At 53.2% G+C, this 23,257-nt stretch overlaps 8 protein-coding genes across 8 annotated transcripts; 5 read left to right on the top strand and 3 right to left on the bottom strand.

Moving 5' to 3' along the window:
• Window positions 1-42: 42 nt before the first annotated feature.
• On the bottom strand, window positions 43-883 carry Z517_02361 (uncharacterized protein; the record flags this gene model as incomplete). Its single annotated transcript, XM_013431471.1, has 2 exons — window positions 43-717; window positions 788-883. 2 exons carry the CDS (start codon window positions 881-883, stop codon window positions 43-45), a joined length of 771 nt encoding a protein of 256 aa, XP_013286925.1.
• Window positions 884-1,400: 517 nt separating this feature from the next.
• Window positions 1,401-3,059, top strand: Z517_02362 (uncharacterized protein; the record flags this gene model as incomplete). Its single annotated transcript, XM_013431472.1, has 2 exons — window positions 1,401-2,970; window positions 3,025-3,059. 2 exons carry the CDS (start codon window positions 1,401-1,403, stop codon window positions 3,057-3,059), a joined length of 1,605 nt encoding a protein of 534 aa, XP_013286926.1.
• A 6,237-nt stretch (window positions 3,060-9,296) lies between these two features.
• On the bottom strand, window positions 9,297-10,742 carry Z517_02363 (uncharacterized protein; the record flags this gene model as incomplete). Its single annotated transcript, XM_013431473.1, has 1 exon — window positions 9,297-10,742. The coding sequence occupies one exon, from the start codon at window positions 10,740-10,742 to the stop codon at window positions 9,297-9,299; it is 1,446 nt and encodes a 481-aa protein (XP_013286927.1).
• A 506-nt stretch (window positions 10,743-11,248) lies between these two features.
• Window positions 11,249-13,173, top strand: Z517_02364 (uncharacterized protein; the record flags this gene model as incomplete). The annotated part of the gene is made up of 6 exons (XM_013431474.1): window positions 11,249-11,332; window positions 11,384-11,455; window positions 11,527-11,659; window positions 11,724-11,828; window positions 11,887-12,463; window positions 12,528-13,173. 6 exons carry the CDS (start codon window positions 11,249-11,251, stop codon window positions 13,171-13,173), a joined length of 1,617 nt encoding a protein of 538 aa, XP_013286928.1.
• A 1,049-nt stretch (window positions 13,174-14,222) lies between these two features.
• Window positions 14,223-15,311, bottom strand: Z517_02365 (uncharacterized protein; the record flags this gene model as incomplete). Its single annotated transcript, XM_013431475.1, has 1 exon — window positions 14,223-15,311. The coding sequence occupies one exon, from the start codon at window positions 15,309-15,311 to the stop codon at window positions 14,223-14,225; it is 1,089 nt and encodes a 362-aa protein (XP_013286929.1).
• Window positions 15,312-16,523: 1,212 nt separating this feature from the next.
• Z517_02366 (uncharacterized protein) lies at window positions 16,524-17,728 on the top strand (the record flags this gene model as incomplete). The annotated part of the gene is made up of 3 exons (XM_013431476.1): window positions 16,524-16,600; window positions 16,692-16,934; window positions 16,993-17,728. The coding sequence occupies 3 exons, from the start codon at window positions 16,524-16,526 to the stop codon at window positions 17,726-17,728; spliced, it is 1,056 nt and encodes a 351-aa protein (XP_013286930.1).
• Window positions 17,729-18,518: 790 nt separating this feature from the next.
• On the top strand, window positions 18,519-20,035 carry Z517_02367 (uncharacterized protein; the record flags this gene model as incomplete). The annotated part of the gene is made up of 4 exons (XM_013431477.1): window positions 18,519-18,934; window positions 19,021-19,361; window positions 19,422-19,532; window positions 19,596-20,035. 4 exons carry the CDS (start codon window positions 18,519-18,521, stop codon window positions 20,033-20,035), a joined length of 1,308 nt encoding a protein of 435 aa, XP_013286931.1.
• A 623-nt stretch (window positions 20,036-20,658) lies between these two features.
• Window positions 20,659-22,828, top strand: Z517_02368 (uncharacterized protein; the record flags this gene model as incomplete). The annotated part of the gene is made up of 6 exons (XM_013431478.1): window positions 20,659-20,738; window positions 20,893-20,940; window positions 21,036-21,111; window positions 21,230-21,339; window positions 21,491-21,700; window positions 21,826-22,828. 6 exons carry the CDS (start codon window positions 20,659-20,661, stop codon window positions 22,826-22,828), a joined length of 1,527 nt encoding a protein of 508 aa, XP_013286932.1.
• Between the last annotated feature and the right edge of the window lie 429 nt (window positions 22,829-23,257).

Below are 23,257 nucleotides of genomic sequence, written 5' to 3' on the forward strand. Positions count from 1 at the left end.
ATCCTCACCCCAGAGGAGGAATAAGAAACATATTTGATACACCTACATCCATCCAAATGACCCGTCAAACTCCCACACCACGTCTCGCTGATATCCTAGCCGAATCTGTTCAAAACTCGGCACAACGCCCTTGTCGTAGAATTGCACCAGCTTGTCCATGTCTTCCTCATTCATCTTGTTGAACTCCTCAGTGCTCCATTTATCACAAACCTCGCTCATCCAGCCCATCCTCTTGCTGATGTCGCGTGTGGTTTTGCCCGGCGCAATCTTTCGGAGCATCCTCCTCAGTTGCCCGACCTTCTTGATGCTGTCCCCCGTGCCCTCGGGTAGCATTTCACCAATCTGTCTGCGGATAGCCGCCGCCATTCTAGGGCCGTTCCCGTTGGTAGAAACCATGATCTGGAGGGGTCCATCGCGGTGGACGCTGCCAAAGTAGAAGTCGCATTCGGGAGGCACATCAGCGATGTTGGCGGGGACTTTCAATTTCTTGCAGTACTTCCATATGCGCGTGGATGCATCGGGGTCATCGATCGCGCTGAGGACCATGGCGACATTCTTTTCCGGCTCGAGATCGAGAGGGAGGAATACTCGGTCGACGTGTTTGACCTGTCCTTGGTCTACGCGGAATGCCACCTCCTCGTTCAAGCCCTCGCGAGGGCACACCACTGTTACTTTGGCGTCGGCATTGAGCAAGTTGACGATCCTGCCCGCCGCAACCTAACGCGCAGTTGCGAGTCAGCGCTGTGTGCCACCAAGATTTTGGATGGGGGTCTCCATCAAAACATACCTCACCACCACCGATGACGAGGACTTCTTTGCCTTTAATCTGCCATGCGAGAATCAGGGAGCCTCCACCCTGGATCTCTGGGAATTTCGAAGGCATGATGAGCGCATAATGATATGGTCACCAAATGCCATGGAGTCAGACCTGACTGCGAAGGGGGTCATAATACTGGATGATATGGAATGCACAGGATGTGCAGTTCGGGAAAAGTATTCGGAAAATGGGTAATATTGTGTCTGACAACTGCAATGGGCGATTATGCTGGTGATTCCAGGTACAAATGGCAGAACTGCCCTCGGTCTGACAAAAACAATCAGAGAATTCTACCGCTCCACCGTATAGTCACGTGGAGAGTATTTTCAAGTGTTGTGTGATTGGTCGATTGGCTCTGCCTCTTCAAAAAATGTTCACGTCCACCTTTCACACTTGCTTGCTTCCGGCTGCCCTCGCTCTTGTGTAACCTTCCAGACAATGAGAGATTCATGGACGAAACCTGCCTCGAGACGATGACACTGAGCTGAGTCGAGAGACAGTCAGTACTCTTTGTGCGAGTTGTCAGGCTCTCACTATTCTCTTTGCTTTGCCTCGATCTCCGCAACCCGTTCAGTTGACCACCATGCGCGGCGTTCAAGTCTTCTCCGGCAGGTCGCATCCCGCCCTCGTCGAGTCTATCTGTGAGAGGCTGGGCTCTTCACCAGCCAAATGCGAACTCGGTAACTTCGCAAACGGGGAAATCAGCGTCCAGATAGGCGTCTCTGTTAGAAACGAAGATGTCTTCATCGTGCAGAGTGGGAGTCCTCGCATCAACGACAGTGTTATGGAAATGCTCATCATGATTGCTGCATGCAAGGGCGGCTCGGCGAAGTCAATCACTGCTGTGATGCCCTACTTCCCCTACTCTCGCCAATCCAAGAAGAAGAGCCATCGAGGGGCCGTCACCGCAAAGATGTTGGCCAATCTCATGGTGGTAGCAGGGGTGGACCACATCATCACTGTGGACCTTCATGCCTCACAGATGCAAGGGTTCTTTGGCAAACCCGTCGACAACCTATTCGCGGAACCGATCATCGCCCGATGGATCAAGTCCAATGTTCCCCGTTGGAGCGATGCAGTCGTGGTGAGCAAGAATGTGGGTGGCACCAAGAGAGTAACTTCGCTGGCCGACGCCCTCAAGCTCAGCTTCGCTCTCGTGTCCACGGATAAGGATCGTTCACGACATTCACACCATCACAACAACCTGGCCGACAGCACCGTATTTTTTGATGCCATTGAGCCACAGTCCATGCGTTATCGCGACCACCTTCTGGATGGGGACGACACTGATGATGCTGACAATGAATCGGAGAGGTCACACCACCGAGGGCTTCCTCACCGTGCCAGGGGTCCCACGCTAAACGGTGTCAGCCGCTCTGGTATTGGCAGGCCAAAGGCAGTCACAATTGCAGCAAGCCCCCTAGTCCAGGCGGCCAGGGCGGAAACTCCTTCCCCTTCTGCTTCACCCGACCCGTCATCCCGCCTCGAGCCAGCCCTTCCCAGCGCACGTCGACCGTCGGAGTACGAAGCTAGTGAAGCGCACAACGACCAGCGGGCAAGAGACGTAGTCGTGGGTCGACTGATCCAAGGTCACTTAGTGGACGAAGACCATCCCTCTTCAGCAATGTCAAGCATGTCAGCTTCCCTCGCTAATCTCGTGGGCGAGCGACCTCTGCAAGACGGTACAGACAACCCCACCAATGATCCCATGACTTCTTCGTTTGTATCAAATGCATCGTCCTTTCAACCCGAACACGCCCTGGGTGGGACCTTCGACGCGGCAGCAACATCGGACGAGGAAGAAGAGGGTATCAAGAATCCTGCCCTCGAGCACACAATCACCCTTGTAGGAAACGTCAAGGAGAAGACTGTTCTCCTGATGGACGACATTATGGATCGGTCTGGTTCGTGGATTGCAGCTGCGGAAACCTGTGTCAAGATCGGCCACGCCAGGAAGGTTTATTGTATTGCAATCCATGGCCTGTTTGGCGAAAACTCCTTGGAAGAGTTAGAAGCATGCGATTACATTGACTATGTGGTCGTGACAAATACCTTTCCTGTGCCGCCTGAGCGGATCCGTGCCTCGAAGAAGCTCATTATGATCGACCTCTCAAATCTTCTGGCTGAGGCCATCCGCCGCAATCACCATGGAGGTAAGTGCAGATGCCGTATTGAAGGTATTCGCTGCTAACTCGGCCATCTGGCAGAGGACATGTCGACGTTGTTCCATTTGAACGCCTAAGAATGACCTGCTCAGCCTGAATCCGTAGACAAGCCTCCTTGTCACCTCGCGCCTGTCACCTGTTCGAACAAGCGTCATGACCACTCGAAATGCCTTTGTTCAGGGCTAGCATGACCAATCACTTACAGTTCCACGTCCTACGAGTGCTTCAGAATACGTAATGCAAAGCATTCGATGCCACTATCCCTGTAAAGCAGGAACCAAAAGTTGTCTTGGTTATGAGCTCACGGATATGCCTCAATGGCGCACATCAGGAGCCCAGAAGCCCAGGAGCCCAGGGACTCATCGGCACCTTCCGGACGTTGATAACGCCATGATACTGTCAAACCCCGGCTGATGAGCGCGGTGTGTGCTGTTGTGTTACAACAATTTTCGGACGTTTTCAAGCCACTTTCGTTTCGAGCACGGGCGCTACGTACCACCCAAGAAGGAGGGACCACGCTTCTCTCAAGTTCGGTTCCTCCAATCAATGCTGGCGTGTTGGTGACACAAACCGAATGGTAGCTCGAACCTACCCAAGAGTTTTCTTTCAACGACACGGGATTGACACGACAGAATGCCCCCGTATCTGCGTCCAATTCTCGGGACGACTGCATCTGGGGATGCATGACGGCCTTACCTTGTCTTTCTGCTGTTCCTTCTCCCCCAACAGTAGGAGAGTTGCTATCGCGCGTTACATGGAAGTAGGGACTTCCTACATGACACCGATTTCGAACTGCGTGTATTACCATGGCGTATGGATAGAGCCCTTTCTTTTTTGCCAACTTTACTTACTCGGATATGCTGTGGTGTAGATCTCGGAGAGTGGAGAGCTGAAGCAAACGGAAGCGCATGCAAGATCGAAACCAAATCCATCTCTTCTGCCCAGTGAGAACCAGTGCATGCAGTGTGTTGCAGCTGCGGGGCTTGTCTAAGGGCCAGCTAGCGCAGATATTGAGAGTCGTCAGCCGGGACCAACTGATTAGCAGGGGCACGGATCCGGTTTGGGGGTCCTTTGGGGGTATTGTGTGGGCAACTTCGATGGGATCTAACGCTGAAAAAATCTTGGAGAGGGGCGAAAGAGGCCCGTAAAAAGCAGCACAGGGGTTTGGATCTGGCGAGCTGGAAATCTCTCGGTAAAAGATCGACACTACGCCTCGTTAAGGACGATCGAACGACACGACGAGAACCACCAGGCTGGTGTCGCTAGGCAATCGAGTCCCGTGCTTGTGGCTTGCTCCTCGCTCCTTGTTCCTCGCTTCACCCTCCGCGCTTTCACGCCTCAGCGTTGCGTAGCATTGAGCCATACAGCGACAGCACTGCCTTTGGAGGTCAGTCTGCCGCTCTAGAACACCTGGCTATCCTCGGCCGCGCTGAAGGGGGGACTCAGCTCAGACTTGGGCTGGACAGTCTGGACAGTCTGGAAAAGCCACTTGGTTGTACCTCCTCGCTCCCCATGATATTGGAGCACGGACTATCGAAACCTTGCCAGGGGCCTGGGCCACAGTCCAGCGCCCTCAAGCGCCCCACAAATCCATCCCGCGGTAACGATAGTGGGAAGTTCAACCCGCGCCGGTTCGACGACGGGACTGCTCGTTCAACCTGTCAACGCCTGTTTCTTCCACCAGATGCTGGCCAACCAAGAGCCCTATGTTGAGCAGATATGTCATCTTTACGCCTTCTTTGCCAGTACGAGTAGAATCAGGCAAACTCTAATCTTGGCTCAGGTCTGGGAAAAGGGGAATGGTTAAGCAGCAAACCGCACTATCTATGCTCGTCACAATCCCTACCAGCTGACTGTGGGCTCTCAAGCATTCTCTCAAGAGTCAAGACACACAACCGGAGCTGAGGCGTTAGGCTGTCGGGGGGATGCGATCCCGTTGAACTATGGGACACCCAAAACTCTCTTTCGGATGGATTAGGTGCGAATGCGACTTGCCGTTCCAGTGTTCCAAGCGTTCGATTCGCTCAATCACCGTCAAAAAGTGACCTTGTGTCCTCTGGAGCCATCCCTTTACGGGTAGTAAGAAACGCTGTTGAACGGGTTCTTTCTTACCCAAGGGATTTCCACACGGACAATACCACCGCATGCATTTTCATCCTCTCTGGCTCATCTCTGCACACAGCAGCAGCCACAGTCCCTCCCCCCCCCTGACATTTCTCGACGCCAAGTGACAGAGGCATAGCGCTGCGACTGATCTGTTTGCTTGTCACGGTGCTTGAGAGCCCGGTCGATGCGTCGAAGCGTGATGAATCACCATGTCGTCCTGCCACAAGCCTCACTTGCATAAACAAACGGAGTGCTATAAGTACCGCTCGATCTTCTCCTGTCGTGGACCCTTCGTCCTCGAACCATTACCCTCAAGAAGCCTTTGAATCCGATTGCCCAGCTCTCTCATCAGTACGCTCAAAGGACGGACAAGTCCAAGATTTAACATCATGAAAACCAACACTGACGTGAGTCTTGAGTTTCGCGCACTCTGACACGGTGCGGCTCTGCTGGACCGGGAAAACATGACTGACGCTCAACATGTGCCTCCTAGCCGGCCAATTCTAGATTGAATTTCCGATACACTTATCAACAGTGTCCACAGCATCGATACATCAAGATCGCGGCCCCGAGAGACAGTCCTCTAGTTTGGCAATGCCAGAAATGCACAGCGGCCCACACCACCATCTTCCAGTGCACGGAATGCGGCCACAATTTATGTTCGAGCTGCTGTCACTACAGCACCCAGCGGAAGGGCGTCGTCATACCCTCCGTGAGTCACCCTCGCGGCTAGAGAGGAGATGAGAAGCAGACATCAATCAGGGAGATGCGGGCGCCACTGCGGTGCGGTGCGGTACATGTCTGCGTTGTGCTGAAGTACCACGGATCTTTGGGTGTTGGCGACAGACTCAAACATGTCCTGATGAGGTGCATTTGGGATGTCCTCTCGTTCAACATCTCCTGTTGACTCGATGGATCCAACCAAATGGACCTGGTAGCGGCTCTACGTCTCTGCGACCACGATGTGGGGGGAAAGAGTGCTGGCACAACAACCACGGTGGCTGAGAGCAGACTGCACAACTGGCGATAGCTGCGTGGGAACCTCATTTCAGACTGCTTAGGGAGTGTCCACTGTCTGCGAACATGGTAGCCGACATTTTTTTTCGGGATGGAATTGCTAGAAGTTTAGCTGGTGTACACGGAATTGGCTGGAAAGCGAGCGAGATACCAGCGAAGTAATTCATACCATTACTATCACGATGGTCATGTCCATCTGTATCAAGCCTTGACTGACTGCTTCCCTCGAGCCATCTCCTTTGTGTGCCATGCACAACTTGTCCCAGCGAGAAGACTCCTCTACGCTCTGTAGAATCTATTTCTAGTTGACCCTTTTATATGTCATACAAATACAGATTACACGTACTCTATCTCCCTACCCTTTCTCCCTCCCACTCCCCCTCCCTTATCGCATTGACACACTCCATCGACATATCCACTGTATACTCAGCCACCACGACCTCACAGCCTCACCACCTTACAACCTTTCCAAGCCTGACCTACCACACATTCGAGCCCCAACGAGAAAACCAAAACCAAAAGTCTCGATATCAAAAGCATGATATCATATCCGAACAAGGCGACAACGAGATCGCGCCACATACCTACGGACGCCATCCACGCTCCCTTCCTCCCGTCCACCCCTACGTACCCACCAGGAGTCGCGGAGACGAGAAGAAGAACCAGAAAGCGGGTCCCACACGAGAGAGAGAGAGAGAGAGAGAGAGAGAGGATGAGTGAATGAGTGAGTGGATTCCCACCCAAGCGGAACCGATCTCCCTTGTCCCTCTGTCGATATAGACGACATTTTATCTTGTCCGCAAAACATCCCCACTCCTCCTATATGGGTTTCATTGTGACGGCTGGGTCCAGGGACGTGGACGAGGACGTGGACGAGGACAAGGACGGACGCCATGCATTCCTTCCTCCACACATAACCACATACATACTTACATACGGATGGAATAGTCGTGTGGGCGGGGTTTGCATCTCTTCGGGAGACAGCAGACCAGCGACAGGCGAGGAAGATGCAGGAGAACGCGCTCCGGAGATGTGGGACAGGAAGAGGTGATCAGAGACCCGGACCCGGTGAGGATTCCCAACTCACAAGGGATGGGGCTCAAGAGGTCCGAAGAGGGGGAAGCAAGCAAGAAAGGCCGTAACTCGGTACTCGTATATCCCTTCCTAACCTACACCCTCTCTGTCTCTCTTCCTCGCTCTACACACACGCACATGCACACACGCACATGCACACACGCATACATGAGAGACGAGGACGGGTCGGCCTTTGGTCAGTACGAGTGTGTGTGTGCAAAGAGCCCCCCGTCAAACGCCACCAGACTCTCTCAAAACTCGGAACACCAGGTATCCGGGGTTGGGATCTGACCAGGCAAGCCAAGACAGGGTAGCGCAGGGCAGAGCAGGGTAGGTAGGGGGGGAAGTTTAGAAGGGACCCTTTCATCGTCCTGCCCCTTCCCAGTCGTGTGGTGTCGTGTGGTGTCGTATTGAATTGTATCCAGTCTACCTACCGAGTAATAGTTTTGTCCCCCGGTCCAGCCCATCCCAACTAGGCTACGCTAGGCTACCATGAAAAGCAAGAAGGTTTTCCCAGCAAGTACGAGGGTATTCGTCTTCGGACTCATCACGCAGGGATTATCCTACATGTGTAAAGTCCAAATGGCGAGCGACCGAGCGAACGAGGAATAGGATATAGGAACAGACTAGGACGACAAGGATGGGGGGGAAAGGGTGGAAAATGGTTCCGCCCCGACAGGTCGAAGGTGCCACAGCATCACAGACGGCGGATGCAAGTCTTGGAGACGGAGAACCAGTCCAAGTCGCAGGGAAACGGAGTTCCGAGATTCCCCCAGGTTCAAGTGTGGTCAGAATGCGTTCGTGCGTACGAGGTGATGCGTGTGGCTTGAGGTGGAGAGGAGGGTGAGGGTGAAGATGAGGGTGAGGTCCTCTGCATGTACATACCGAGTACGAGGGGATGCCAAGGGACAAGGGACTCAGGGCAGGACATGGATACGTATACGTTGACCAGGGTGGAGGGAGGGGGGGGGTTATTTGTCAAAGATGGAGGAGAGGAGAAAAGACATGGTATTTCTGCACAAATTGGACGGGCAGGGGCGACACGGATACCAAGGGGAGGTCAGGGACCTTTGTATCCAACTGATGAAGTGATCAAGTTGACCGACTTCCCAATCTGTCATTGTGCATGGCTACTCCCTAATTACCACTACAAGCACCATGGACACCAAGGTAGATATCTACAGACACCTGAGGATCAATTCTGTAACATCCTGATTTAGGCAGGCAGTCAGGCATGAAGGTAGGTAGTTGAACTCCAAGGTATACCGAATACATAGCCATCATAGATACTTGGGTATGTGTGTGCTTCGGTATGCAAGTAGCCAACTGGCCAAGTATATATCCATGTTTCAATCCGAGAGCGTATTTACTCGTACAAGTCTGTAATCGGAAATATATTCCACACCTCAAAGTCCAGACTGTGATTGGATTTTGCCCTGGACTGCTGGTAATTCATGGTACCTGGTATTCCTCGCTACCAGATAGCTGGCTCGATGGAGATGTACTTCACTCTTCTACGCTACTCTACTCAATCAACATCCTTCTCATACCATCGATATTCCTTCCGCTCCCACTCCCCTGACCCCCTAATTGCTTCACCGCCCCTTTATGGGCCACATCATCATCACATCATCACCTCTCACTAATACCGTCATAATCATCACCATCACCACCGCCAGAAGCAGCAATCGCAGCAGTAGCAAACTGAATATGGACCCCCCGGCTTTACCGAACCCCGACCCCCATCGATCGCCAAGTCCGCTGCCCATCGACCTTTTGTTCAGATCCAGCCGCCCCTTTGCCCTTGAGAACCGCGATCGCCCACCCCGATTCGTACTACCCGACACTACGCACCTCCCGAGTAAAGACCGCAGCCTGATCTGCGTGTCTGGCAAGATTGGTGGAATATGAGGCTGGCGAGACAAAACATCGACACCAGCGGCTCTGCAGTAGCAAAGCTCAAAAACGCGCAGCTCGAAAACACGCACTCTCATTCATATCAGTACCTTCGCTATACAATAGTCACCGCTCCCAAGCCAAATTCAGCAGGCTCGGTCTGCCCAAGACACAAACACAATTGTACGCCAAACAACCCCAGACCTTCACCCTCCAACCCGTCATGAGAAATCTCGCCCCTCCAGCACCATCGGCGCAACCAACGTCCAGCTGTAGATGGCATAACATATCCATGCGCTGATGATCTTGATCCAGCTCGCCCAGTATGTCCGACCCACCGGGGTAAAGTCGCTCGAATTCTCCGGGTCCATTTTCTGCGTCAAAAGCGTCGCCACCCAGCATGTCGCCATGAGGAAAATCACGTGGAACAGGCTGTAGTTGTACTGCGTCCCTTGCCGCTCGTCGTCCTTGGAACTGACTTCACCGCCATCTTCATCATCCGAGTCCTCGTCCAGCGCCGATGCCGGGAGCGCCCCGCTTTCCACCGCCGCCCTCATGATCTCGCGCCGTGACGCTGGCTGCTGAGACACCAGCCCGTGTTCGTTCTCATCTTGCGTCAATTGAGCGTATCGGTTCTTGCCCGTGTTCGACCCCATGGCAAACCCTTGTGTAGCTGCTCGCGTCGTCGTGTACGCGATGGTAAGCATGGTAACAATCGCCCCCAGGACCACCGTAGTTGTCCGTGCTCCCCGCGCACGGATGAGGGGATTGCAGTGCTTGTCATCAGGTTCCATGGCAACCGCCGAGAACGTCAGGTAGGTGCAGTAAACTGCCACCATGGCTGACTGTGCCAGACCTGCTTTGGGGTTGGCGTCTTGAATCGTCGGCTGAACACTCAGGAACGTCACGACAAAGAGGAGGACGAGGTTGATGGTGATGGCCGCGATGTTCATGCTGCACCCACTGCTGGCGAAGAAGATGTACATGACGATCGTCATGGCGAGTGCAGCCAGATACATCCCCAAGCTTGACCCCATAAGTAAAACTTGCCACAGCCGGTAGTTTGGCCCATCACCTTCATCAATCTTGTCCTGACAGAGTTCTGCCCACGTGTGCGCGAGATCGACAAGAAGGATCAACCCCAAGAGCACGAAGAGCATCGCCCCCACATATGCGACGTAGTTCCCCCAGAACATGAAAAAGCCCTCGGGTATAAAAAAAGAGATGACGATGAAGCCGATCCAAACCAGCAGTTTTGGACCCCAGAAGCCATTCTGCAGACCTGCTCGGGTGTCTTTGGTACTTCGGACTCCAATGAGCAGGACGGAGAGGATCAGATGGAACATGCCCAAGGCAAAATTGATGCGCTGAACCGCAAAATACCCATAACACTCAGATGAACCACATTTGAAGGTCATATAATCCAGAGTCAGGTGTTCCAGCTTTTTAATGGCCCAAGGTGTGAGCATTATCCAGGCCAGAATACTGTTGACCAGCAGAATCATGGCATATGCAATTCTCGTGGCGATGGAGGATCGGAACTTGGACATGCCACAAGGTCCACAGATCATCGAACATGATGCGGCGCCGCAGCACGAGGCTGCCACTGACCACAGCGTCGCCGCCGATGGCAGGATAAGGGCTGGGATAGCGAGGACACCACCCATGTTGGAAGTGAGACGGCCTTGTCGAGGTGCCGAGCTTCAAGGTGTGGGCAATTGTGTTTCAGCGGATATCGAGGGTTGGACCCAAGGCAGCGGGATGTTTCTTATCGTTACTCGCCTATAATGCTGTGTTGATCGGTGGTAGATGTTGATGGAAGAAACGGCGAAGAAGCGCAGGCGGCAAGTTCCTCGAGGGAGAAGTGAGGTCAGAGGCAGCCGGGAAAGCGGCACCTCCAAAGGCAAGTTTGCCGGACGAAGCCTTCTTCCCATTGGCTCATGAATCCGGCGGCATTCCATGCTTTGACTATTCTGAGAGAAGCCGTGGTTCGAGGTCGGATCCATTGCCGATTGACAAGTTCCTGGTGCCCCAACGCATGGCCCTCTTTATCTGTGCGTCCTCACCTCACCTTCTCTCACATCTCACCTCGCAGGATCCTGGAGAGATTGAGTCAGTCTTTGCATCGATCATGACGGGATGACCACTGTGGTCTCCAACCAGAACTCTCAAGATGATACGCACTTCAGACCATAAGAAGGCCCGGATCATAACCGTGGTCGCATGCACCATCACCGCATTGGCTTGCGGTTCCAACGTGCGCAGGACCCTTTCCCCACCACGAGACGACGACTGACCACAATCTTAGTATGGCTACTCCATCTGGGGACCGACTTTCGCAGCTCGCCTCAAGTTGACTGCCACAGACAGCAATCTTATCGTACGTTGAGGCCTATGACAATCAAGATTTCCAAGAGCGGGAACGTTGGCTGATATTCGGGGATTACGCAGGGAACCCTGGGCAACTTTGGGATGTATGCATTTGGCATTCCTTGTGGTATGATGGTCGATGCGAAAGGGCCCCGATGGGGAGTTGCTTTGAGCATCGTATTGTTCGCCGCTGGGTACTACCCAATTGCCAAAGGTACGACCTCGGGAGTCCTCCGGTGTCCAAATGAGGCGGCGCAAGACAACCTGACACTCAATAGCATACGATGCTGGCCCGGGACACTATAGTGTGGCATTGATCTGCCTGTTCTCCTTTTTCACCGGCGCGGGAAGCTGTTCGGCCTTTACTGCATCCATCAAAGCGGGTAAGACCTAACCACCGAAATTCGGTGAGGCTTTGAATTACGAGCTGACTCTATGCAGCTGCCCTGAACTATCCTGAATCTCGAGGGACAGCGACAGCCTTTCCGCTGGCGGCTTTCGGGCTGAGCGCATTGTTCTTCGCTGGCATCGCCCAATTACTTCCTGGAGGGACATATAACTTTCTTATTCTTTTGGCCGCGGGAACGGTTCTTCTTCCTTTGATATGCTTTCCTTTTATGCGAGTTATAGTCCCTCCCACCTACCAACACCTCCCTCAGCACGAACGTCAGGTTCTCCATCGGACCAGATCGACAGGAAGTCGCCATCTTCCTCATCTCGATGAACCAGGTGCGCCACACACACGAACTCCCAAGACTCAACCCTTAATCAGTGGCGCAGAGCGAGCCCATGACTCCGAAGCTATCAACGGGGACGAGGAATCTTCCTTACTCTCCAAAACTTCCAGTCAGGAACAAGACGCCGAAGACCTAGAAAGTTCAAAGCAAATCGAGTCTGACAGAATGCATGAGCATCCGCATTTAGACATCCGAGGTTTCGCTCTCTTGCCCCATGCCGAGTTTTGGCAGTTATTCTTGATGCTTGGCTTGATGACCGGTATTGGTCTCATGACGATCAAGTAAGTCTTGGGTTCTTTTCCTCGACCAGAGCTTGTAACACGGGCTGCTAACATATTCTTCTAGTAACATCGGCAATGATGCCCAAGCTCTTTGGAAACACTACGACCCTTCCACTCCCGAGTCCTTTATCGAAAGCCGTCAAGCAATGCATGTCTCTATTCTTTCCTTCTGCAGCTTCAGTGGTCGTCTCCTATCCGGCATCGGGTCCGACATTCTCGTGGCGAGGCTTAACCGGTCTCGGTTTTGGTGCTTGTTTGCGTCTGCTTTGACATTTTGCGTGGCACAAGTGGTCGCCACGGCTGTGTCGAACCCCCATTATCTCATATTGGTGTCAGGGTTCACCGGCCTGGCCTATGGAATGTTGTTTGGAGTGTACCCGAGCCTCGTCGCACATTGCTTTGGTGTCCACGGTCTCTCGCAGAACTGGGGAACAATGACGCTCGCCCCAGTCATCTCCGGCAACGTCTTCAACATTCTATACGGAAAGATCTACGACGCGCATTCAGTCCGGAATGATGAAGAAGGACACATGGAGTGTCTTGTTGGGAATGACTGTTACCGAACCGCGTACTGGGTGACTTTCGGTGCGTCGGTGCTCGGTGTGGGATGCTGTCTGTGGAGCATCTGGCACGAAAGTCAGGTGCACAAAGCTCAAGGAAAAGACGGAAAGCTAGACAGGAGGAGATCGGACCATGAAAGAGTGGCCTGATTTGAGGTCTGTTTCTAGTGAAGGGGCCATTATTATAGACTATGCTTTTGTCTTTTTTCGCGCGAGCTATCTACCTACTCACATTCTGGGCTGTGTGTGACTAGCATACTTGGACCTAACCTATCTGCATGGGTACGAGTACATTGGATCTAGAGATTCTACGCCAGAGAATTTAGAATTTGGAATGAGCAATGAACAGGGGGGAAAGGGGGGGAACTGGGATGAAAAGGGGGGTGGTGTTTGTAAGGGATTGACAATTTATAAGTATCCAACCAAGCCCGTGTGTACGTATGTACCTACAGTGCCTCTAGTGCCTACAGTATCTGCAGTATCTGCAGTATGTATGTCTGTATACAATATAGGTGTCTATCTACCTACCCAGTGTCTTACCTCGTATCTACCTGACCCACTAGGTACGCAATCACATGCACAAGAACTAGGACGGACTAGCAGTAGAACAAAAGGGCGATTGAGCCTGAGGTACTGTATCTATGTATGTAGGTATCATACGCTCTTGTGCTGACAGCTTGAGATTCAATCCCATACCCATGTCCATACCTTTTCCTGTCGTTATCCCTATTCCTCATACTATCCACGTCCACATCCTCGGAATAATGACGCCAATGACCCTACTGGTTAGAAGCCATGGGAGAAAAAAAAAGCTCGCGCACAGTAAAAAAAAGGCTAGTAATAACAGTATTGAATGGGGAATTTGATCAAAGTGCGCTGATGCACTGTAATACCACCACTCCCGTCAACGCCGCAGGAAGTCCTTCTCGTTCCAGAATATCCTTTCATGTGACACCATGCCAAAGAATTAAGCCACCCGAAACAACCAATCTAGGCCGATTCCAACGACCCTTTTTTACCATAAAAGTGTCTGGCAGTAACCCTTTTCCTAGTGATTCCTCCATTTAGAAAACCCCACCGAATGAAAATGATTTTGCTCCGTGTTCAACTCCATGTTCAACTCCGTCACGCACAACGATCATCACATGTGGTACGTGGCTCGTAAAATCTTCGGGTCATCATCTTGCCACTCCTGAGGCTCAAGCTTTGTCCGGTTCGATGGTGACCCGTGCCACCTCGGCCGCAGCAGAAGCTTCTTCCTGAGCAGCTGTTGTCGGTGCGTTATTTACCGGGGGATTGCTGACTAGGTTAGAGGGTGTGGCAGGGGTATTTGCCGGAGCGGCGGTCAGTTCGCTGATCTGCTTTTCCAGTTCGCGAATCCGCATTCTCAGCATCTGATTCTCGCGAGTCAAGTTGGCGGTCTCTGCCTGGTAAAAGGCAGTCTCGTCGCGGAAACTGTTTCTCCGTGCCGTGCTGATTGACTCGAGGGGCGATGGGGGCCAATCACCACTTGTAGTATTGCCGGTGCTTGAGTCCTGGCCTGGCTGTGGTCGGAGGGCTGGCGAACGGCTTGCGCTAGAAGGTCCGCGCGAGATGCGTCTTGTGAGCGGAGGGACAGTGGGAACTGCGGGGTGAACCGATGGAAAGATTATCGAGCGTTCCGAAGCAGGCGTTTCGTCGTCGACCACTGCGGTGCTGCTGCCAGCCAGAGCCGAGTTGGGTTGTGAGGACTGCCGGGAGTGATGCCCGTTCTGGCCTTGACTGTTTCGGAGTGCGTCAAGTTGCAGCTGTTGCTCTCGGATCATCTGTAGCATCCGATTTACTTGCGCTTCTTGCTCCTGTTCTAGCTCATTATGAATTTCTCCGAGACTGGGCTGACGCTGATGGTGCGGATCGCCTGTGGCAATAGCAGACCTTCCACCTATGGTAGGGGGGCTCGCAGAGGCGTAGCTGTGACCGAACCCGATTCTCGGATCGCTACTGGAGAGTTCGCCGGGACTGGGAATGCTCGGATCGTTCAGGTTGAGGTTCATGGCGACCTGCGAGCGACGACGATCACTGGGCATCCGACCCAAGCGGGGAGAGCCCCTGTTGCTCAAAGAGGACCTCCTGGACTCATTTGCAGCATTTGTCACAGCGGCCGCAGCGAGAGATATGGAAGAGCTTCGAGGAGAAGGGGTTTGTTGGCGGTTGGGAGGAATGGTGGTAGACTGCAGGGAGCGGGGTTGCATCGGTGAGGAAGACATCGATCTGGAGGGCGGAAGAGAGTTTAGGTCTGGAGGAGCCATCACAAAACGAGAGGGACTAGCAGAGAGAGAGGGAGGAAACGATATTAGTAGAAAGGATGTACGGGTAGGGTGGAAATGATTACTGCGGTGGTTGTCATGCCACGACGCAATATCGTCAGGGTTAATCAAGGGAAATGGAGGGGGGATGGCGAAGAGAACAATACAGTGGGCAGCTGACTGGACAAGATGCTTGGCAGAAGGCAATAGAGCTAATAACACAAGGGATAAGTTCTCTAAGGAAGCCTCATTGTATTCGTAATTGCTTAGGCACTGGTCGTGTTGGTTAACCACTGAGTATGTGGAACTAAATGGCCCGGCTGGAGGAGGGAAAACGGGTGAGAAGCATCCTTGTGAAATATGTAGGCAGCTATGACGACGATGGCCTGAGGTTCGGACTTGTAAGCTGAACAGCATGAGGTGGAGAGGGGCGAGGGGCAAGGGACAAGGCTGTGTCACAGGGCTAAGAGACTGGATGCCTGGCACCTTCCGGGCTGTACGAGGTACACCTGTAGGGCTGTTGAGGTGCTACTGGGTGGCACCCAGGTGGCACAAAGCATCCCTATGACTAACCAAAGGCTTGTCCAGGCTTCCAGGGACACCCGCTGCTGCCCGGAAGAGTTTCTTGGGGATGGACGCGGGAAAGGGAACCACTGAGGCGACCTCTCGTGCCTCTCCAACCAATACGTCATTGAAGTCACGTCTCCTCCAGGCAACCTGGAATGCACCCAGGCACCTCGGCCACTCGTCTGCTTGTTGTGCCTCTCCCAGACTTCGCCCCTTCTCGAAATTGAACGCGTTCGAGGAAACAACCACAGTACTCGGTAGTGAGAGAGAGCCAAAGCTACAAAACCAGAAGAACATCGACACTGTGTCCAATCACATCCTCCACCCCAAATTGGCGACCGTGGGCCTGCACTAATACCGGATTGGGAGCTGGTTGTTTACATACTTGGGGAGTAGCTTCACCCTCCCCTTCCTCCCAGCCACTTGGATTTTTACCCGCTTTTGTGCTGGCTGCCCGTCCAACGTCCGCTCCCCCCCAGCCTCCTTCATCATCGTACACCATCACAACATCCGCCACTCATCCATCCCTCCCTCCGATCTCGCCGTCGCATTCCTTTCCTCTGCCTACGTCTCACATACACAATCGCGTTGCGCACATCAAGACGAAAAGATCGCGCACTTGTTTCACAACGTGCCTGTTTGGCTATCATGTCAGGGTTACCATATCTACAGAAACTGCGCAAGAGCGACCTCACCGAGTTCGCCGAGACCAGCAAATTGCCTGAGTACGTCCCTCATCCTCGCGCCTGGTACCGACGCGTCGTTGTCTGAGTCGCATGACCTGGCGCATGCTTGCTGACTAGTATGCGACCGCAGTTATGCTCATTTGAAGAAGGCTGAGCTCGAGATCGCTCTCGACGAACACTTGCGCTCCAACTCGACGACCTACGGCAAGGATCCCTCTTTGAGCGAATACTACAAGCGTCTGGCGAGCAGCTCGCGATCGCCCACCAAGAGAACGGCAGCCGAAAAGGTCTCGGACAGTGTCAAGACGGACGACGATGTCCCTGCTCCTGTAAAGAAGCCGAGAAGGAAGACAACCTCGACCACTCAAGAAGCGTATGTATCGCGGCTCGTTCTCGTCCCCTTGGCCATCGCTGACAATTGCGCTCAATAGAGAGGAACCAGCACCAGTCGTCAATGCGCTCGTCAAGACCCCAGCCAAAGAGGTCGCGCGTCGGACTTCGATTCTGGCCTCCCAGATTCCCATACCGCCCTCGCCAGCCGTCGTCACGGACGCCATTGACCAACAGACGCGTCGCATTCGAACCTCCATCTCCCATGCGTATGAGCAAACTCAAATCCACGAATTTGCTGATGCCACACGCGATATTCTCTCGTCACCTATGACGGTCATCGTGCTCGCCATCCTGCTGGAGGCGTATGGCCTCCGCCCGCAAATCTTGCCCAACAAGCTGTTGACTGAAGTTCCCGCCATCCCGTACATCAAGTCAACCAAGACACCAATCCTGGTGCCAGATCTTTTCCTGCTACTGGATTCCAAGTTCTGGTCCCCATTCTCACTGTGGACACTGACTTCGCTGGTTCTCCCAGCCGCCATTTCGTACTTCATCAATCTACCGCTGAAGGCTCATCCTAGCCACAGTTATTCGACGCGTCGAGCGGCTCTCCAGGCGAACACGCAAATGCAATTCGATCCCTTCATTTTCAGTCTCGCCAAAGGGTTGATTGTATATCTGGTGTATGCCTATCACTACTCCCTGGGTGGGCTCTACAGTAACTATACGATCGCGACCGTCAATGAGAGTATTCCAGGCGGCTACTTTGCTGTGTTGGTCGGGTCAGGCTTGGGCGCTGCGGTCAGCTTGTACGAAGCTGTCCTGAAGAAATAGGGGGTTATGGAATCGATGCGAACCGACAGAGAATCGGTACTGCTAGGGGCTACGCAGTGCCACGAAACATTGGGTCTGGATGTGTAAAGTGCTTAGGGTATTGGGGATGTCCATTTGGGAACACAGGTTGATACGAGTTACGATTATTGTCGGTTGACCATTGACGGCGCTGAGGGTTTCAGGTGGCTTCTACTTCCGAAGTTCCGTTTCCATGAGTTCGGTCGATTCGGCTCTATACCCATGGCGATAATATTGGGGCTGGTGCATGTCTGGTGTCTGCACTGGTGACTGGGTTGGAAAGGTTCATGTTCTTGTTTAGATACAAATCACAATCGCTTTGAAATTGAATTATGCACTTTCAGCATCTCGATCTTGGTAGCTTTCTTTGGGCTTCTTGTAACACTGGTTGATCCTCGACGAATATAATTCAGATGGTTGCACGAGAATAGAGGCGAAGTTTCATTCCAGGCTGCCACTTGGCACAAATGAATTAATACACCAGGATATGTACGATGTAATACATACCTCGTACCCTGACCATGTAGGCGATTGCCCCGCAGACCGTGCGAAAGGGGCCAATTTCTCGTGGAACAGTCAGTCAAGACCGGCCTTTCTTGATCTTCAGGCAGCCAGGTGCGGGATTCAAGGTGATGTGATATCAATCTTGTCTCTCACGATTGCACCATCAATTCGACGTTGAACAATCTCTTCTTTCAGGTCATCACCGTCTCGGTGGAAGGGATTCCATTTCCGCCTTGTCTACGCGCTCCCCAGTCCGTGCAGCACCATCATGGATCCTGGCACGGTGTTCTCTGTTCTTGAGATTGTGGGCGCCGTGGTGAGACGCCTCGTTGAGGCTGGTCAGACTATGCACGATGCGCCAGAGGGTCTGACGCGAGTAATCAACGAGACGGAGAAGCTTCGGGCGCTGCTGGACCGGCTCTTGATCTTTCAACGGGCCCTTCCTCAGGAACAGCGAGACATCCTCGACAAACAAGTGAACACGACCGAATGGAGAGATCTTCTGACAGATCTGGACAATCTCACGTCTGGCAGGAAGCCCGGAGAGACTGGATCCGGAGGTGGAGGAGGGGAGAAGATGAAGCTCGCTGACCGGTGGTGGTGGCTCCGGAGGAAAGACGTCGTCGAGGACAAGGTGAGGAAATTGCAGGAACAGACCGAATGGATCTCGAAGCGGCTCGTCAAGTATTTCCATCATTTTTCTTCCCTCGTTCAAGCTGCGCCAGGTGGAGAAAGAAACTGACCAAGAACAAATACATCTTTTTGTACAGCGAGTATCTCTTCGAACACCACCAACAGCTCTCTCAGAATTCTAAACAAGTCTCCCAGATACTGGACTTGATCATGTCCGTGGCGCTCAAGTTGAACTCGGACAATCTGCCCTCGCCTCGATTCGACGACAACGGCGTATACTCTCCCTACAAGGCCGAGGGGATCGCCTGGTACGGGCAGTACCGCTGCAAGCCCGGCCAGGATCTCTCCATGCCCTACTTCCGCGACCGACGACTGCTGGCAGAGAGAGCCTGGGTTGGCAACTGGAATGGGGTGATGGAATTGCTCGGGATGGCTCGCAAGGAATACAGGCAAAATTGGATCAATTGCCCTCCTATTTGTACGCCTCCAAGACCTTCCATATGTGCCATTCGAAGCTTATACTGACTTGTCTCTCTAGACAAAGCGACCGAGCAACACAAAATCACCAGTGGGTTTAGACCCCTTCACCAAGCCGCGTGGCACGGTGACAAGTCAGCCGTGGAATCTCTGTTAAAAGAAGGAGCCTGGCGTGAGTGATGCAGCGTTTTTGCACGTGGTATGCTTTGGGACACGGCTGATTTACTCTGGTCAGGTCTCGTGAGAACTTCGCGAGCGACCAAAGATTCGACCGAACACAGCACGCCACTGGACGTTGCCCGAGACCACGGGTGGAAAGATCTCTACGACAATCTCAGCCCAGTCATGAGACGGCCCGTGAGCCACAAGACCCTGCACACCCTACAGACGCACCTTCACGACTTGATCAAAGACACCTTCGGCGGCCACCCCGACGCGCATCTCGACTGTTTTCTCCTCCCGGAGCTGGAAATCCTGACCGAGTTTGAGCGGTCGCGCATCTGGTTCCCCCTGAACCCTGAACTGTCGGACACAAGGGACGGGCTCGCCGTCCACATCATCCTGGAGCGGAACGAGCTGGTTGCCGTTATGCGATGGGATAAAATCAAGAGGAGGACCTATCGGATTTCCACGTCAAAGGTCCAGGAGATCCAGCAAGCCGTTGTCCTTCGCTAAGTGAACCCTCACCGAAAAGTAAATAGAAGGGACTAGTCAGCGGCGGTGGCAAGCTGATGATGTGGTCATCTTTCTATGGGTGATGACGGGATGTCCCAAGAGACCCAATACGGGGGATGATTGCACTTTGCTCCCCAATACTCTGGGTGGGACTAGTTGAGGCTCGATAATCTATATCTCACATGGTTTTTATTCGATTACAGGACAGATCCGAAGACCACATGCTACTTGAGGCTGTCGTATACAAGCATCAGTTGGGAGATACTCTGAAGTTACAATACCTGCGCCTGTCATCCTCCTCGATGTGATTGTAGATAAATGGTATGTCGATGCAAGAGTTGACGCTGCTTGGACCAAATCCGCAATTCTGGGTGAACCAGCCTCGCCAGAATCAACCTCAAGTAGGATAAGCGGTGAAAACCCAAGGATGCAGATAGGGCGGCATCATTTTGTGCCAAAAACAGGGGGAAGGCCCACGAACTACTCATCTTGGCATGCTTGGCAAGGCTACGGCATCACAGCCTCGTCCCAATACCAAGTGCCCAGTAACTTTATGAGTTGTTCTTGGATACTCTTCCGGACAGGAAACACTGTGCTCGACAGTAACCACACAACCCGGAGAGATGCCAGCCCCCGACAATATTTACGAGAACGATGTCGACTTCACGACGCTGGCGCTGCAATATCCCGATTTCGCCAAAAGGTAGGGACGTCAAGATCCCCAGGCTCAGGCCCCAGAGCACGATGGATCGGACGAGGCAATTCAACTTCGTTATTTCTGTCTCTCTCCGTCGTCGTCAGTACATTGTGGCGGGACAAATAAGTTTCCGTTTCAGCTAACGTCTCTGATGTCCAAGGCTAAAATCTAATCGCCAACTCGACTTCTCTGACCCCGAAAGCGTCAGGTATGTCGATCGAATGGAGTAGTGTCTGGCTTTGTTGGAGTCTATCTATTGCTGCATTCTTCTCTCCTCCCTGACTTCGGATGACGTTTCTCCAGACAATTGACCAAATGCCTCCTTCATCGAGACTTTGATCTCACCGTCGACCTTCCGGAAGATAGGCTGTGCCCGCCTGTACGTTTACATCCCCGCGCTTTAGGGGTGGACTGATGTCTCTCTGTGCCCGTTGATCCCATAGACAACCACCCACCCGATGGTGTTATTGATGTTGACGTTGGTGACAAATACACAGGTCCCCAATCGGTTCAACTACATTCTCTTCATCCAGCGTCTGCTGGACAGCACCTCTCCTTCTTTCCACCAAGGTTTCGACCCTGACAGACAGGTGATCGGACTCGATATGTGTGTAACTTTTCCCGTTCCCGTTCCTATTTTCATCTAATACCACCCTTGTATAGACCGTCCCCCACTTACTTTTGTCTCTGTATCTCTCCATCTAGAGGGGATATCTGTTCGCTGGCTAACTCTTGTTGTCGAGCGCGTTGTGAAAAAGCGGCACAGGGGCATCTGCAATTTACCCGCTTCTTGCTTGCCGACAACGCCCTCAATGGCGCTTCCTGGCTACAGAGATCGACGGGAAGAACCGCGAGTACGCGCAGAGAAACATCGTCGCCAACAAGTTACAGGCACGCATTAGACTGGTCGACACGGACGTCAAAGGAGATCGGCTAATCCCCACGACCCAACTTGAGAGGTTTGACCGGTACGTGGAAGATGCCTGGTCCAGCATTCCTGCCTCCCCCCTTTGTCGTCTAAAGGTGAAGAGATGAATTTACCTAGTTATTTGACTTTGCTGAAGGCCTTTTTTTTTGTGTGTGTGTCTTACAGAATTGACATCCTCCTCACGAACCCGCCTTTTTATGACTCGACAGAATCCCTCGTGGACTCCGCTCGCCAAAAATCCCGCCCGCCAAACTCAAGCTGCACCGGCTCGGCGGTGGAAATGATCACCCCCGGCGGCGAGGTCGGCTTTGTCTCCAAACTCGTCGCCGAATCACGCCTCCCGGCGAACAAGATGAAGATCCAGTGGTTCAGTGCCATGCTGGGGAAGTTGTCGAGTGTGGGGGCCGTCGTGGAAAGCCTTCGGGGCAGCGGATGCGGGAACTACGCGGTGACCGAGTTCGTGCAGGGCCAGAAAACGCGGCGGTGGTGCGTCGCCTGGAGCTGGATGGGGTACCGACCTCCCAACGACGTGGCGCGGTCCGTGGGCAGCGGGAGCGGCGTCGAGAAGAAACTGTTGCCTCCGATCACGGAGACGGAGTTCGAGGTTGAGGTGCCAGTACGAGGAGGAGACGGCCCGCTGAGCGTGCTCGACAGGGTCGCCGCGGAGATTCAGCGCTTGGACGGGGTGCTGTGGAAAATCGATCGAGCCAGTGGTGTGGGGATGTTTATGGCCAGGGACGGAGACGTGTGGAGTCGCAAGGCTCGGAGGAGGAAACAGGAGGCTGAGCGTGAACACGGAAGTGAATCTCAACCTCGCGCGAAGCGGGTTGCGAACGAGCACGCAAGAGGGAGCAAACACGACGCAGACACAGACATGAAGGACGACGACGACGAACCCGAACCAGAGCCCGCCCTCGTCGTGCGCATCTCCATTTCGCCCTCTCCTCCTTCTAGTTCTCGCTCTGCCTTTCGCGGCGCCGAACGACCCGACGACACCCCGTCCACGTCCACACCCACGTCCACACCCACGTCCACACCCACGTCCACACCCACGTCCGCACTACACACCCAGAATCAGATCCACATGCGCCATCTCCAGGGTGAGGATCCCGTCCTCTTTGAGAGTTTCTGCGGCTGGCTCAAGCGGAAGATGGTGGTGGCGGCGTGATCGATCACTTCACTTCCATCGAGCCATCCGACCGACCAACCAACCAGTCAAGCTTTGTTTTTCCATTCTCCTCCTATTGTATCGTAATGAAACGAAACGCAGAGGCAAAGTGAAGGGGAAAAGAAAGACCAATAAAATAAGCAGGACAGGATGAGACAACGAACGTCATTCCGCAATGAACAAACACATTCCCATTTCTCATTCTCATTCTCATTCTCTCTTTTTCTCAATGGCCTTTCCTCTTTGATATACAGAGGGCACAAATTCTCGTCTCATTTCGTCTAGTTTAGTTCTGGCCCAGGGGCCCGAGATTCTAATTTTATGCAAGGCTGAACTGACTGGTACAGATGGAGTCGAGTCCATCCCGTGTTCCCCGTGGTAAAGTACAGGAAATGCCAGAGAAAGATAAGATGCTCACGCATTGGCATC

This window comes from Fonsecaea pedrosoi (assembly GCF_000835455.1).
Source record: "Fonsecaea pedrosoi CBS 271.37 unplaced genomic scaffold supercont1.2, whole genome shotgun sequence".
Lineage (NCBI taxonomy): Eukaryota > Fungi > Ascomycota > Eurotiomycetes > Chaetothyriales > Herpotrichiellaceae > Fonsecaea > Fonsecaea pedrosoi.